We start from the raw sequence: 13,524 nt of genomic DNA on the forward strand, positions 1-13,524 counted from the left end.
TAAATGGGTAATTGTATATAAAAATAATAATTATTATTATTATTTATTTCTTAGCAGACGCCCTTATCCAGGGCGACTTACAATCGTAAGCAAATACATTTCAAGTGTTACAATACAAGTAATACAATAAGAGCAAGAAATACAATAACCTTTGTTCAAGCGATATCTGAATGTGATATCTGTATAATGTGTATAATGTGATATCTTGTAACAATTGTAAGTCACCCTGGATAAGGGCATCTGCTAAGCAGTTAATAATAATAATAATTTGAACTACATTGTAATTATGTGTAAGTACACGTGTATTTACTAAGTAACTGCTATGTAATTACACAGTAATTAGAAACACTTAATGGAAAGCAAATAATAATAATTCAGAAAGCATACATTGCATGAAGTACAGAGTTCAAACATTGTGTGAATCTCAAGCTAAAACAACGATTACCACACAGTGCTTGGCTTGTGGTGTGCAGCAAAGAAGGCGTGTTTTCCCTTTGAGTCAAGCTTCTGTATGTTCTGTAGAAGTGGTGTTGAGCCAACACATCTTTCTCATAGTGGATGACAAGCTTTTAGCAAGCTTATTTAAGCACCACTTCAAAGTGTGGAAAGTTCTGATGCTGGATATTCATGTTTGCATGTATAGCTTTTTTCTTGTTGAACGGATTTTTGTGACAAGCCAAAGGTAAGATCAAATCTGTTATTTTTGTTATTTGTGAAAGAATTTGAGTTATTTTATAGTTATTGTGTTCATTCAACAAAACTACAAACATTTGGAAATTATCAATGCCATTGTCCTGGTATTTTTTAAATGAATGGTAATCTAAAATAAATTAATAAATCAATGAAATAATAAAATGAAGTTCTGGGATATATTACAAACATGTTGTAAAAGCTATTATTCCAAATAACATCTTTTTGTGGTACAATAAAGAAGAAATGTCCTAACCATGTATTCTACATTGGTAGCAATTTTGGAAATGCTAGAAGAAACTGACAAACGATTGGATTAAAAGTCTTTCTTCTGATGAATTAAGGGTTTTGTGACAGCTATTCTAAATGTCAGAGAGCTGTTATTCTTCAATGAACACACTAAAACTATCCAACAATGTCCTGCAGAGCCCATTGATATTGGGGGCTCACTGCACCCAGCGTTAGGAAAAGCACTGTGTCCCCAGTCTGCAGCTCCTATATAATTCAAGTCCTCTTTATGTTGTATCCTGTTTTTATTCCCTTTAGCCTCTACCCCTTTGTTAAACCTGCTGTATTTCATTTAGAATTCTAAAAGTCCTGGGGTGAATCACACACACACTAACAATCAATTGGCAGGGGGAAAGGTTTATCAAGTGGACAATTGTATCAGAAAAGGGGTCGGGTTAGGGGTAGGGTTATACCATGCAACAAGATTTACACATTAAGCCCATAGTAACTATGCACAATAACATTGTATTTATGAGTACGTACACATGCATTTATCCTGCCATCGCTTTCAAGCATCTGTAAACGGAAACACAAACAGGTTCCTCATTCCAGGGGATCAGTAACAATTCCTCATGCTCTTGGATACTGGATCTGCTTTTAGTCAGGCGTTTCATACATTAAGTTCTTTATTTATCTTTAAATCAGTTTTTGCCTTTAATCTGGTTTGCTAATCTAATTTAGTCTGTATTAATTGTGGTTTTCGTTTTAAATCGAATGACATCATTAAACTTCCTTCCTGTCTTGGTGGTTTTTTTTAATAAAGTAAAGTTAGGTTTATAAAAGCAACTCCTAACATAGGTCACTTTTTGGCAGTTTTCCTCTCAGCTTTTCTGCAATGTTGACTGCCATTGACACAATATGGCAGCCATATCAGTCATTCTTGGTAGTCACTGCTGTAAAAAAACAAGTTATGGGGTAAAATTATGAACAACATTTTGTGGTACTTTGCTCCTTAAAATCGTGAACATATGTTTGAAAAGGAAATGATTATCAATTCAGGGAAACTGAGACATAATAAAACAAATTAAAAACACATGAACATAATTTAAATCTTTTATTGAACATCATGTAATCAAAGAAACTAGAAAATTATATCGCAAAAATTTACAGGAAGCCATAATAGTAGTACAGTATTTCATGTTAGATTTCCTCATTGTCACATTCAATTAATGTCAGTTTTTCATTAATTATATGGAAAACTACAAAGAGGCACGTAATTAAATATGTTAACGCTGCTTTTAGTTTGGTTGCCGGTACAGATAAATAGAATGGCTCTAATCTCTATGTAATGAGTCGTAAATTAGTCATACATTATTCTGTGACAAAGTCAAAAAAATCGCTTGGAAAAACTAAATCCCCCCTCTGGTTAATTTTCTTTAACAAAAATTCAATTCCCCAATCTCTGTAAGATGGATCTTTAAATTAGATATTGCTTCTCAGTTCCTTCTTGCTACGTCTTAAATATCTTATACATGTATTTCTACAGGAATATAATATCATATTTTATATTTTAATGTTGCATACATGGCACAATCATGATTTAGATCAAGCGGTTTACCTTTGTGATCCCTCATTGGGAAAGAACTATGCATCAGCTGCAGAGTCACTTACAATTACGTCTCACCCGAAAGACGGAACACAAGGAGATTAAGTGACTTGCTCAGGGTCACACAATGAGACAGTGGCTGAGGTGGGGTTTGAACCGGGGACCTCCTGGTTACAAGCCCTTTTCTTTAATCACTGGACCACACAGCCTCCTGATTGAAGTCTTTAAAATGGTGTAGATAAAGTTGATCCAAGACACTACTTCAAATTTAGCACAAAGAGAACATAAATGGAAGGTGAGTAAAAGTAAGTTTAGAACAGAAGGTGGGTAGCACTTTTTTTACAGAGTCATACATGTATGGAATAGCCTACCAGGTGAAGTAGTAGGATCTAAAACACTGGCATTTTCTTGTTCACAAACTTTTCTTATGTTCTTATGTTTTTGTTCTTTTCAGAATGGAGCTCAGCAACATCACAACGAGCACCAAACCTTTGCCTCAAAAGACAGACGACTCGGTGGACATCGACTACGTAATGGAGATGGTATTGATAGTTTTATACAGCATCACTATTATTCTGGGAGTAACCGGAAACAGCATAGTGATCTGGATGACTGGCTGCAAACTGAAGAAGACTGTGACCAACGTCTGGCTCCTCAACCTGGCTGTGGCCGACCTGGTCTTCTGCTTCACCCGAGTCACCTCTTTGCTCAAGAACCTCTTCTACACCTACTGGCCCTTTGGAGAGTTCCTCTGCAAGTTCAACGGCTTCTTCAAGTACATGAACATGTTCTGTAGCGTCTTCATTCTAGCAGTCATCAGCCTTGACCGCTGCTTTTCTGTAGTCTTTGCCATCCGGATCAAGCAGTGGCGCACTGTCCAGATGGCTTCTTTTGCCAGCGTAGGAGTTTGGGTGCTGGCCACAGTCTTTAGCCTGCCGTACTTCCTATTCCGACAGGTCTCTATGGATCCAGGAAATGGGAATCTCTCCAAGTGCTCCTTAGATGTTCCTGGAAGCAAAGACGGATACCAGAATAAGCTGGCCCTCTACATATTGAGGTTCCTTATTGGTTTCTTGGTCCCCTTTTTAATCATTGTCACTTGTTATGCCATCATGGCTTGGAAGTTGAGGCGGACACGGGTGCCCAAAAAGTCCTTCAAGATCATTGCTGCATTGGTGGCTGCCTTTTTCTTCTGTTGGGCGCCTTACCATGTCTTTTTGCTGGCCAAGATGGTCAATAAGAAGTCTTTGGCGGTGAAGGTTGCTCTTCCTTTGTTCAAAGGCCTGGCCTACTTCAATAGCTGCATCAACCCCATCCTTTATTTCCTCATGGCCCTGGATCTGAAGAAGAGGTATAATCAAACACTGTCTTTGGTGTGCATCAGAGCTTTCAGTGAGGAATCGGATAGTTCCAGCCATTGCCAGTCAACAAGGAGAGACAGATGCACTATGGCAAACACAGTGCAGGTTGCTTCATTGTAAAAATACTCAAAACTCAAAACATTAGTAGCCTCTGTCTTGACAATTTAGTTAAGATACTGTCAATACTGTGACATTTTTAGTGCTCATACATTTTTGAAAAATGTTGTTTTTACATATCTAAGAAGGTTGTTATATACAGGCGCTCCTTGACTTACGACGCTTCGACTTACGACACACGGCACTTACGACTCTTTTGCATTATTACCCTGCTTCGACTTTACAATATCGATACGGCATTTACGACATGGCGAGACTCTGCAACTGATGCATAGTTCATACACCCTAGTCTCTGTAAGTCGCCTTGGATAAAGGCGTCTGCTAAATAAACAAATAATAAAAACAATGTCTGATAAGAGCAGTGGACTCAAAACGAAACCTAAGCTGTGAACTCTGTCACATGATGAGAGGCTTAACTTCAGGCGATCGTAGTTCCGGCTAGGAGTACCGCATACACACACTGAATACGTCATTAGAAAGCCCAGAGTCTGTACTTTTAAACAAGCCAGGTATGTGCCTGAGTAATATACGTGTAAGCACCGGGGCGCTGGTGCCCCAAAATCAGCGGGCTGAGTGTAAAGAGTTAAATAAATATTTGCATGAGTACAATATAACGGATCGTTTTTGTAAAAATATATTATCTGGCCAAAGAGTCAGGAACGTAACCCAAATTTATAACATTGTTCCTATGGGAACACGTGCTTCGACTTACGACGCTTCAACTTACAACACGACTTTCAGGAACCAATTGTGTCATAAGTGCGATGACTGCCTGTATTAGGAAAGTTTATGTGAATGGTTTGTATACCTTAGACTGCAAGATTGAGCGTTTTTGTACATTATTATATATTATCTATATTAATGTATAGAAATGTAGTGTTTAGTGCTTTTTTACCATTACAACACACAGACTAATCCATAAAGTGGGATTATGTTTAAATACAGCAGGAGAAGAGTTGAATTTGAATATACTTCTGTATTAACACACTTTACTTTTTTGGGTTAAAATCGGATGGGAAGATGTCCACAGACCAACAGTTTTCCTGAGCTGCAGTAAAAGTGTGTAATTAGTCATGCTATAATGGAGAGAAATAATTACTGTAATTATATTGTTTGCTCTAGAACTTAAAATGGACAGATGTTTACCATAGCACCCTTCTAATGAACAGGACGTGTGTTGTGTTGCATTAACATTATTATTTATTTCATAGCAGATGCCCTTATCCAGGGTGACTTACAATTGTTACAAGATATCACATTATTTTTTGTATACAATTACCCATTTATATAGTTGTGTTTTTATTGGAGCAATCTAGATAAAGTACCTTGCGCAAGGGTACAGCAGTGTCCCTCACCTGGGATCGAACCCACGACCCTCCGGTCAAGAGTCCAAAGCCCTAACCACTACTCCACAACATACGCCACAAAGCAAAGCAACACAACACACAAGCCCTGGAGTGTGTCAACCTGCTTAGAAAACAGATCCAATAAAAAAAGGTTATTTAAAAAAAAGAACAATTTGTATTATTAATATATTATATATATATTATTATGTATTATATATCCTTCCTCTTTGTAGAAAAAAAATAGTCCCACAAATTATATTTCTTGTAAACATTAAAGTGGAGGTTTTCAACATTTCCATTTATTGTAATTAATTAGAATGAATGAAGTCTCTGTGCTGGTCTCACTCGCTCCGTAAACAGCACTGACATAACCTGCAAGGTTTTAATGACCAAACCTTTATCCAAAGCAACTTACAGAGTCGGGGGGGGGGGGGGGGGGGACTGACGGACAGGCGACTATGCATCACAACTGCTGCTGCAGAGTCACTTAAAATAGGACGGAGCACAAGGAGGTTAAGTGAGTTGCTCAGGGTCACACACAGTGAGTTAGCATCTAGGATTGAACCTGGAACCTCCTGGTAACAAACCCCTTTCTTTAACCATTGGAGCACCAAACTTCTTCAAATAAATGTTATTTTGAACACAACTTGGCCCCAAGGGCTCTCAAGCTAAAAAGAAATAAGGAAAGCGAGTAATTTGGATATTTGACAGCTGAGCTAATGTTCAATGTTTTTTTTTCTTTTCCATGTACAAAAAACAGACTTCGAATAGACAGTTTGAAATAGCTTGCCTGCTTGGGTGTTAGACATTAGCAGGGGCCACTGCTACAAAAAACAAGAAGTGGTTCCATTCTCAACACGGTCAGAAATGTCTGAAAAATGCAACCAGGCAGTGGAAATGGCTACGGTCCTGTTGCTGTGTGTTTTGTGATGTGAGTTACAGAAATGGCACTATGTTAAGATAAAATCATTTCAGTTATGGGAAGCCTGATTTTATCACAGGTCACCGGAAAGCATGAGGGCAGAGAACAGTGATCTTTGTGTTGTACTAGCAGTATATCATTTGAATGACATTTGAATTATGTGTAAGTACACATGTATTTACTAAGTAACTGCTATGTATGATCGGTTTATGGTGTGCAGCAAAGAAGGTGTGTTTTCCCTTTGAATAAAGCCTCTGTTTGATCTGTAGAAGTGGTGTTGGCTCAATAGATCTTTCTCATAGTGGATGACAAGATTTTAGCATGCTTATTTAAGCACCACTTCTGATGCTGGATATTCATGTTTGCTTATATAGCTTTTTCTCGTTGAACTGATTTTTGTGACAAGTCAAAGGTAAGATCAAATCTTTTTTTTTTTTTTTGTTATTCGTGAAAGGATTTCAGTTAAAATATTAACTGGGTAATTTTACAGATATTGTTTTTCATTCAGCAAAACTAGTAATTTGGAAATGATCAATGCAATTGTCCTGGTATTTCTTAAATGAACATTAATCTAAAATAAATTAATAAATCAATGAAATAATAAAATGAATACATAACAAGTTCTGGGATATATTACAATCATGTTGTCCAGATAACATCTTTTTGTGGTACAATAATGAAGAAATGTCCTTACCATGTATTCTACATTGGTAGCAATTTTGGAAATAGTAAAAAAAACTGGCAAACGATTGGATTAAAAGTCTTTCTTCTGATGAATTAAGGGTTTTGTGACAGCTATTATTCTTATGCTTCTGAACACATGTGAAACAGTGTTTTAATCTGTTTTCTCTTTTTTCTTAAATTACATCAACATAAATGATTGCTCAATGAACACACTAAAACTATCCAACAATGTCCTGCAGAGCCCATTGATATTGGGGGCTCACTGCACCCAGCGTTAGGAAAAGCACTGTGTCCCCAGTCTGCAGCTCCTATATAATTCAAGTCCTCTTTATGTTGTATCCTGTTTTTATTCCCTTTAGCCTCTGCCCCTTTGTTAAACCTGCTGTATTTTATTTAGAATTCTAAAAGTCCTGGGGTGAATCACACACACACTAACAATCAATTGGCAGGGGGAAAGGTTTATCAAGTGGACAACTGTATCAGAAAAGGGGTCGGGTTAGGGGTAGGGTTATATCATGCAACAAGATTTACACATTAAGCCCATAGTAACTATGCACAATAACATTGTATTTATGTGTACATACACATGCATTTATCCTGCCATGGCTTTCAAGCATCTGTAAACGGAAACACAAACAGGTTCCTCATTCCTGGGGATCAGTAACACTTCCTCATGCTCTTGGATACTGGATCTGCTTTTAGTCAGGCATTTCATACATTAAGCTCTTTATTTTTTTAAAAATCAGTTTTTGCCTTTAATCTGGTTTGCTAATCTAATTTAGTCTGTGTTAATTGTGGTTTTCGTTTTAAATTGAATGACATCATTAAACTTCCTTCCTGTCTTGGTGGTTTTTTTTTAATAAAGTAAAGTTAGGTTTATAAAAGCAACTCCTAACATAGGTCACTTTTTGGCAGTTTTCCTCTCAGCTTTTCTGCAATGTTGACTGCCATTGACACAATATGGCAGCCATATCAGTCATTCTTGGTAGTCACTGCTGTAAAAAAACAAGTTATGGGGTAAAATTATGAACAACATTTTGTGGTACTTTGCTCCTTAAAATCGTGAACATATGTTTGAAAAGGAAATGATTATCAATTCAGGGAAACTGAGACATAAGAACAAAATTAAAACTACATGAACATAATTTCGATATTTTGTTGAACATCATGTAATCAAAGAAAGTAGAAAATTATATTGCAAAAATCTACCGGAAGCCATAATAGTAGTTAGATTTCCTCATTGTCACATTCAATTAATGTCAGTTTTTCATTAATTATATGGAAAACTACAAAGCGGCACGTAATTAAATATGTTAACGTGACATTATTCAAAAGGTTTCATTCGACTTCATGAAGCAAAATGAGTTAATTTTATAGGGTTGCGAAACCATTGGCCATAGCTGTAAGATATCTCAATACAAAGGACATCTGTTATAAACCTCACAAATCACACCCAATCAGGTTCTGAATAGAGCAGTAATTATCCCAGGTATATGTACAGTAAAAGCTGAAAGGATTTTCAAATCCTGAAGCTCTCCTAAAAACGGCAACATAAATGTCTTCATGCACCAAAATGTTTGTTGAGTTTATAATAGTATTAATACCCTGCACAGGGTAAAATGGGCAACATTTGCATTTGTTCATCTGTCCGTACGCTTTCTGGAAGGTAGTGGAACAAAAACTAGAGCTCTAAATATATGTTTGTTTTCTCATAAAGAGGAACTTGTGACACAGAACTATTTATAGTCACAAATGCTGTGAAATCTTACTGTCCGTGGTGCACGTGAATATGTGTTATGTATTTCTGAACTGCAAAATGTATCTTTCTCAAGGGAGAAATAAACCAAAAGCCACTCCGATTCTTGTCTAGTCTGTAGACAGTAAACATCCCATTCACACATATCAAAGAGGTATGAACCCTGCATACATTCAATAGAGACTGTAATTGAACAGCAGGTTGAGCTAGTTCTGCTTTTAGTTTAGTTTCCGGTACAGATAACTCTAATCTGTAAATTAGTCGTAAATTATTCTGTGACAAAGTCAAAAAAATTGCTTGGAAAAACTAAATCCCCTGTAAGATGGATCTTTAATAGAGATATTGCTTCTCAGTTCCTTCTTGCTACTTCTTAAATATATTATCTTGTATTTCTACAGGAATATAATATCATATTTTATATTTTAGTATTGCATACATGGCACAATCATGATTTGGATAAAGTGGTTTACCTTTGTGATCCCTGCTTGCTTTCTTGAAAAAAAGAAGGGAAATAGGAGACTTGATTGAAGTCTTTAAAATGGTATAGATAAAGTTGATCCAAGACACTACTTAAAATTGAACTTTTCTTATGTTCTTATGTTTTCGTTCTTTTCAGAATGGAGATCAGCAACATCACAATGAGCACCAAACCTTTGCCTCAAAACACAGACGACTCGGTGTACATCAACTATGTAATGGAGATGGTATTGATAGTTTTATACAGCATCACTATTATTCTGGGAGTAACTGGAAACAGCATAGTGATCTGGATGACCAGCTGCAAACTGAAGAAGACTGTGATCAACGTCTGGCTCCTCAACCTGGCTGTGGCCGACCTGATCTTCTGCTTCACCCGAGTCACCTCTTTGCTCAAGCTCCTCTTCTACACCTACTGGCCCTTTGGAGAGTTCCTCTGCAAGTTCAACGGTTTCTTCACATACATGAACTTGTTCTGTAGCGTCTTCCTTCTAGCTGTCGTCAGCCTTGACCGCTGCTTTTCTGTGGTCTTCCCCATCCGGATCAAGCAGTGGCGCACTGTCCAGATGGCTTCCTTTGCCAGCGTAGGAGTTTGGGCGCTGGCCACAGCCTTTAGCCTGCCATACTTCCTATTTCGACGGGTCTCTATGGATCCAGGAAATGGGAATCTCTCCAAGTGCTCCTTCGATGTTCCTGGAAGCAACGATGGATATCAGAATAAGGCCCTCTACATCGTGAGGTTCCTTTTTGGTTTCTTGGTCCCCTTTTTAATCATTGCCACTTGTTACACCATCATGGCTTGCAAGTTGAGGCGGACACGAGTGCCCAAAAAGTCCTACAAGATCATTGCTGCATTGGTGGCTGCCTTTTTCTTCTGTTGGGCGCCCTACCATGTCTTTTTGCTGGCCAAGATGGTCAATAAGAAATCTTTGGCGGTGAAGGTTGCTCTTCCTTTGTTCAAAGGCCTGGCCTACTTCAATAGCTGCATCAACCCCATCCTTTATTTCCTCATTGCCCTGGATTCGAAGAAGAGGTTCAATCAAACACTGTCTTCGGTGTACATCAGAGCTTTCAGTGAGGAATCGGATAGTTCCAGCCATTGCCGGTCAACAAGGAGCAACAGAAGCTCTATGACAAACACAGAGCAGGTTGCTTCATTGTAAAAATACTCAAAACTCAAAACATTAGTAGCCTCTGTCTTGACAATTTAGTTAAGATACTGTCAATACTGTGACATTTTTAGTGCTCATACATTTTTTAAAATGTTTTTTTACATATCTAAGAAGGTTGTTAAATATTAAGGAAAGTTTATGTGAAAAGTTTGTCTACTTTAGACTGCATGATTGAGTGTTTCTGAAATGTATGTTATTATATATTATCTATATTAATGTAGATACAGTGCCTATAGAAAGTCTACACCCCCTTTCAAAATGTTCACCTTTTGTTGCCTTTTTTTCACGTATCTACACATCCTACCCCACAACTTCCAAGAGAAAAAAATATTCTAGAAATTTGTAGAAAATTAATTAAAAATAAAAACTGAAATATCTTGGTTGGATAAGTGTCCACCCCCCTTGTAATAGCAATCCTAAATTAGCTCAGGTGTTACCAATCACGTTCAAAATCACACACCAAGTTAAGTGGCCTCCACCTGTGTTAAATTGTAGTAATTCACATGATTTCAGGATAATTTCAGCAGTTCTTGTAGGTTCCCTCTGCTGGGTAGTGCATTTCAAAACAAAGACTCAACCATGAGCACCGAAGGTGCTTTCAAAAGAACTCCGGGACAAAGTTGTTGAAAGGCACAGATCAGGGGATGGTTATAAAAAAAAATATCAAAGGCCTTGAATATCCCTTGGAGCGCGGTCAAGACGATTATTAAGAAGTGGAAGGTGTATGGCACCACCAAGACCCTGTCTAGATCAGGCTGTCCCTCCAAACTGGATGACCAAGCAAGAAGGAGACTGATCAGAGAGGCTACCAAGAGGCCAATGGCAACTTTGCAAGAGCTACAGGCTTATATGGCCAAATTGGTCAAAGTGTGCATCTGACAACAATATCCCAAGCACTCCACAAATCTGGCCTGTATGGTAGGGTGGCAAGAAGGAAGCCATTACTCAAGAAAGCCCACCTTGAATCCCATTTGAAGTATGCAAAAAAACATTCTGTAGCCATGTGGCAAAAAGTTTTGTGGTCTGACGAAACTAAAATGGAACTTTTTGGCATAAATGCAAAGCGTTGACGCAAACCCAACACAGCGCATCACCCAAAGAACACCATCCCTACTGTGAAGCATGGTGGTGGCAGCATCATGTTATGGGGATGTTTCTCATCGGCAGGGACTGGGGCACTTGTCAGGTGTGAGATGGCAGGGAGGGGGTTAAAACCTCTCTGCAGAAAAAAAAATGTGCGGAATGCACATTTGTCTTGTTTAATTGTTTTGTTTAATTGTTTAATTGTTTTATTGATTAATCATTAGCTGCACCTGGCTACTATTGAAAATTGGAGCCAGGTGCAGGGTATTTAAGGAGAGCAGTCAGTTTGGTCAGAGTGGCTGCTGAAGAGGGTAGAAGCCCGACTGTGCTGGTGTGTGGGTACAGCCGTAATTTAAAAAAATGAAAAAGGTAGAGTGAAGCCTTTTTGTTGTGTGTGCTGTTTTGTTTTGTTACAGGGAAACAGCTTAGCTGTCCTGTTTAATTTAGGTTCCTGTTTTGTTTAGTTATTGCTCAAAGAAGAGCTAGGTGTTTGTTTTGTTTATTTTGCTTTGGTGTTTTCATTAAAAATAGCGCAACCGCACTTCAGAAAAAATCAATTTCTGTGTGTTGGGTCAGTGTTTTTAAAGGGGCAACGAACCGTGGTGAGTGCGATCCTTATCACACAGGATAGAAGGGAAAATTAATGGAGCAAAGTACAGAGAAGTCCTTGAGGAAAACCTGCTGCCCTCTGCAAGAAAGCTGAAACTGTGTCCGGAAGTTCACCTTTCAGCATGACCCAAAGCAACAGCCAAAGCTACACTGGAGTGGCTAAGGAACAAAAAGGTAAATGTCCTTGAGTGGCCCAGTCAGAGCCCCGACCTAAATCCAATCGAAAATTTGTGGCATGACTTGAAGATTGCTGTCCAACACTCCCCAAGGAACTTGACAGAGCTTTAACAGTTTTGTAAAGAATGGTGAAATATTGTCAAATCTAGGTGTGCAAAGTTGGCAGAGACCTATCCCAGCAGACTCACTGCTGTAATTGCTGCCAAAGGTGCTTCCACCAAGTATTAACTCAGGGGGGTGGAGACTTATCCAATTATGATCTTTCAGTTTTGTATTTTTAATACATCATTTTTTTGTCAATAAAAACTTTTTTCCCCTTAACAGTGTGGAGTACGGTGTGTAGATAAGTGGAAAAAACCTCATTTAAATGCATGAAACTATGAGGCACTGGCACAACAAAATGTGAAAAAGCTCAAGGGGGTGTAGACTTTCTATAGGCACTGTGCATTTAGTGTTTCATGCTTTTTTGCCATTACGTGGATTATGCTTAACTACAGCAGGAGAAGCATTAGATTTTAATATACTTCCATATTTATTAAATAAAGCAATGCCTTTTTTTTGTTTAAAATCAGATCAGAGGATGACATTGTTTGTTCTATCTCCTTTAATAGAACTTTAAAAACGGGCAGCCATCTACTTTTACACTTTTCTAAGGAACTTGAGATTCATTATCTAGGATTTCCTGGCATTCAGAACAACATTTCATTCCCAGCACTTGTCAAGGCTGGTGTGTGCTTCCTGCTGCTGTGTGTGCGAGGGCCTGGGAGTTCAAGGTGTGGCTTGTGAAAGGCTATCCCCCACACAATGGGACTCAATGGTTTATCCCATTTACAGTAAAACTAGCAAACTTCTGAACGTGTTCTTGGGAGCAATGCTAATGGATAATGTGCTAAAGCAGCTCTCTCTCTGGTATTAAAAGCACTGTTAAGTACACAGATGGATTTTACACTGTATTTAAAGGAGGTGATTGTATATAATAATTTTAAGTCTTGCAGTATGCTATAGAATTAACTAATGTTGCTTCATAAAGTCTAATGCAACCTTCTTAAGTATTTATCCACTGAATGTGTCCTCTAGTCCTGGTCTCTATGCTCCACTTATTATTATTATTTATTTATTTGGCCTTTATCCAAGGTGACTTACAGGTGTTACAAGGCAGTACAGGGTTACAATGCAAGATGAATATTTAAATACAGTACAGGTTTACAGTAAGTGCAAACAACACTGCTAAAAAACAATAAGAACTAGGATGCAACAAATTAGGATTTCAACAAGTTATATCTACAATGACATATT

At 37.9% G+C, this 13,524-nt stretch overlaps 2 protein-coding genes across 2 annotated transcripts; both read left to right on the plus strand.

The window, feature by feature from the left end:
- The first annotated feature begins 568 nt into the window (after nt 1–568).
- Nucleotides 569–5,749, plus strand: LOC117964785 (C3a anaphylatoxin chemotactic receptor-like). The gene is made up of 2 exons (XM_034909479.2): nt 569–682; nt 2,979–5,749. Exons 1-2 carry the CDS (start codon nt 615–617, stop codon nt 4,003–4,005), a joined length of 1,095 nt encoding a protein of 364 aa, XP_034765370.2. The 5' UTR covers nt 569–614; the 3' UTR covers nt 4,006–5,749.
- Nucleotides 5,750–5,798: 49 nt separating this feature from the next.
- LOC117433752 (C3a anaphylatoxin chemotactic receptor-like) lies at nt 5,799–13,232 on the plus strand. The gene is made up of 2 exons (XM_034909487.2): nt 5,799–6,682; nt 9,327–13,232. The coding sequence occupies exon 2, from the start codon at nt 9,328–9,330 to the stop codon at nt 10,348–10,350; it is 1,023 nt and encodes a 340-aa protein (XP_034765378.2). The 5' UTR covers nt 5,799–6,682; nt 9,327; the 3' UTR covers nt 10,351–13,232.
- The last annotated feature ends 292 nt before the right edge of the window (nt 13,233–13,524 follow it).

Source organism: Acipenser ruthenus, chromosome 41 (assembly GCF_902713425.1).
Source record: "Acipenser ruthenus chromosome 41, fAciRut3.2 maternal haplotype, whole genome shotgun sequence".
In the NCBI taxonomy this organism is placed as follows: Eukaryota; Metazoa; Chordata; class Actinopteri; order Acipenseriformes; family Acipenseridae; genus Acipenser; species Acipenser ruthenus.

Excerpts from the sequence above, each read along its gene's own strand:
- LOC117964785 (XM_034909479.2), top strand. The coding sequence starts at position 615 with ATGCTGGATATTCATGTTTGCATGTATAGCTTTTTTCTTGTTGAACGG. Across the intron at positions 683-2,978 it reads ATTTTTGTGACAAGCCAAAG|AATGGAGCTCAGCAACATCA; the intron begins GTAAGATCAAAT and ends TGTTCTTTTCAG.
- LOC117433752 (XM_034909487.2), top strand. The coding sequence starts at position 9,328 with ATGGAGATCAGCAACATCACAATGAGCACCAAACCTTTGCCTCAAAAC.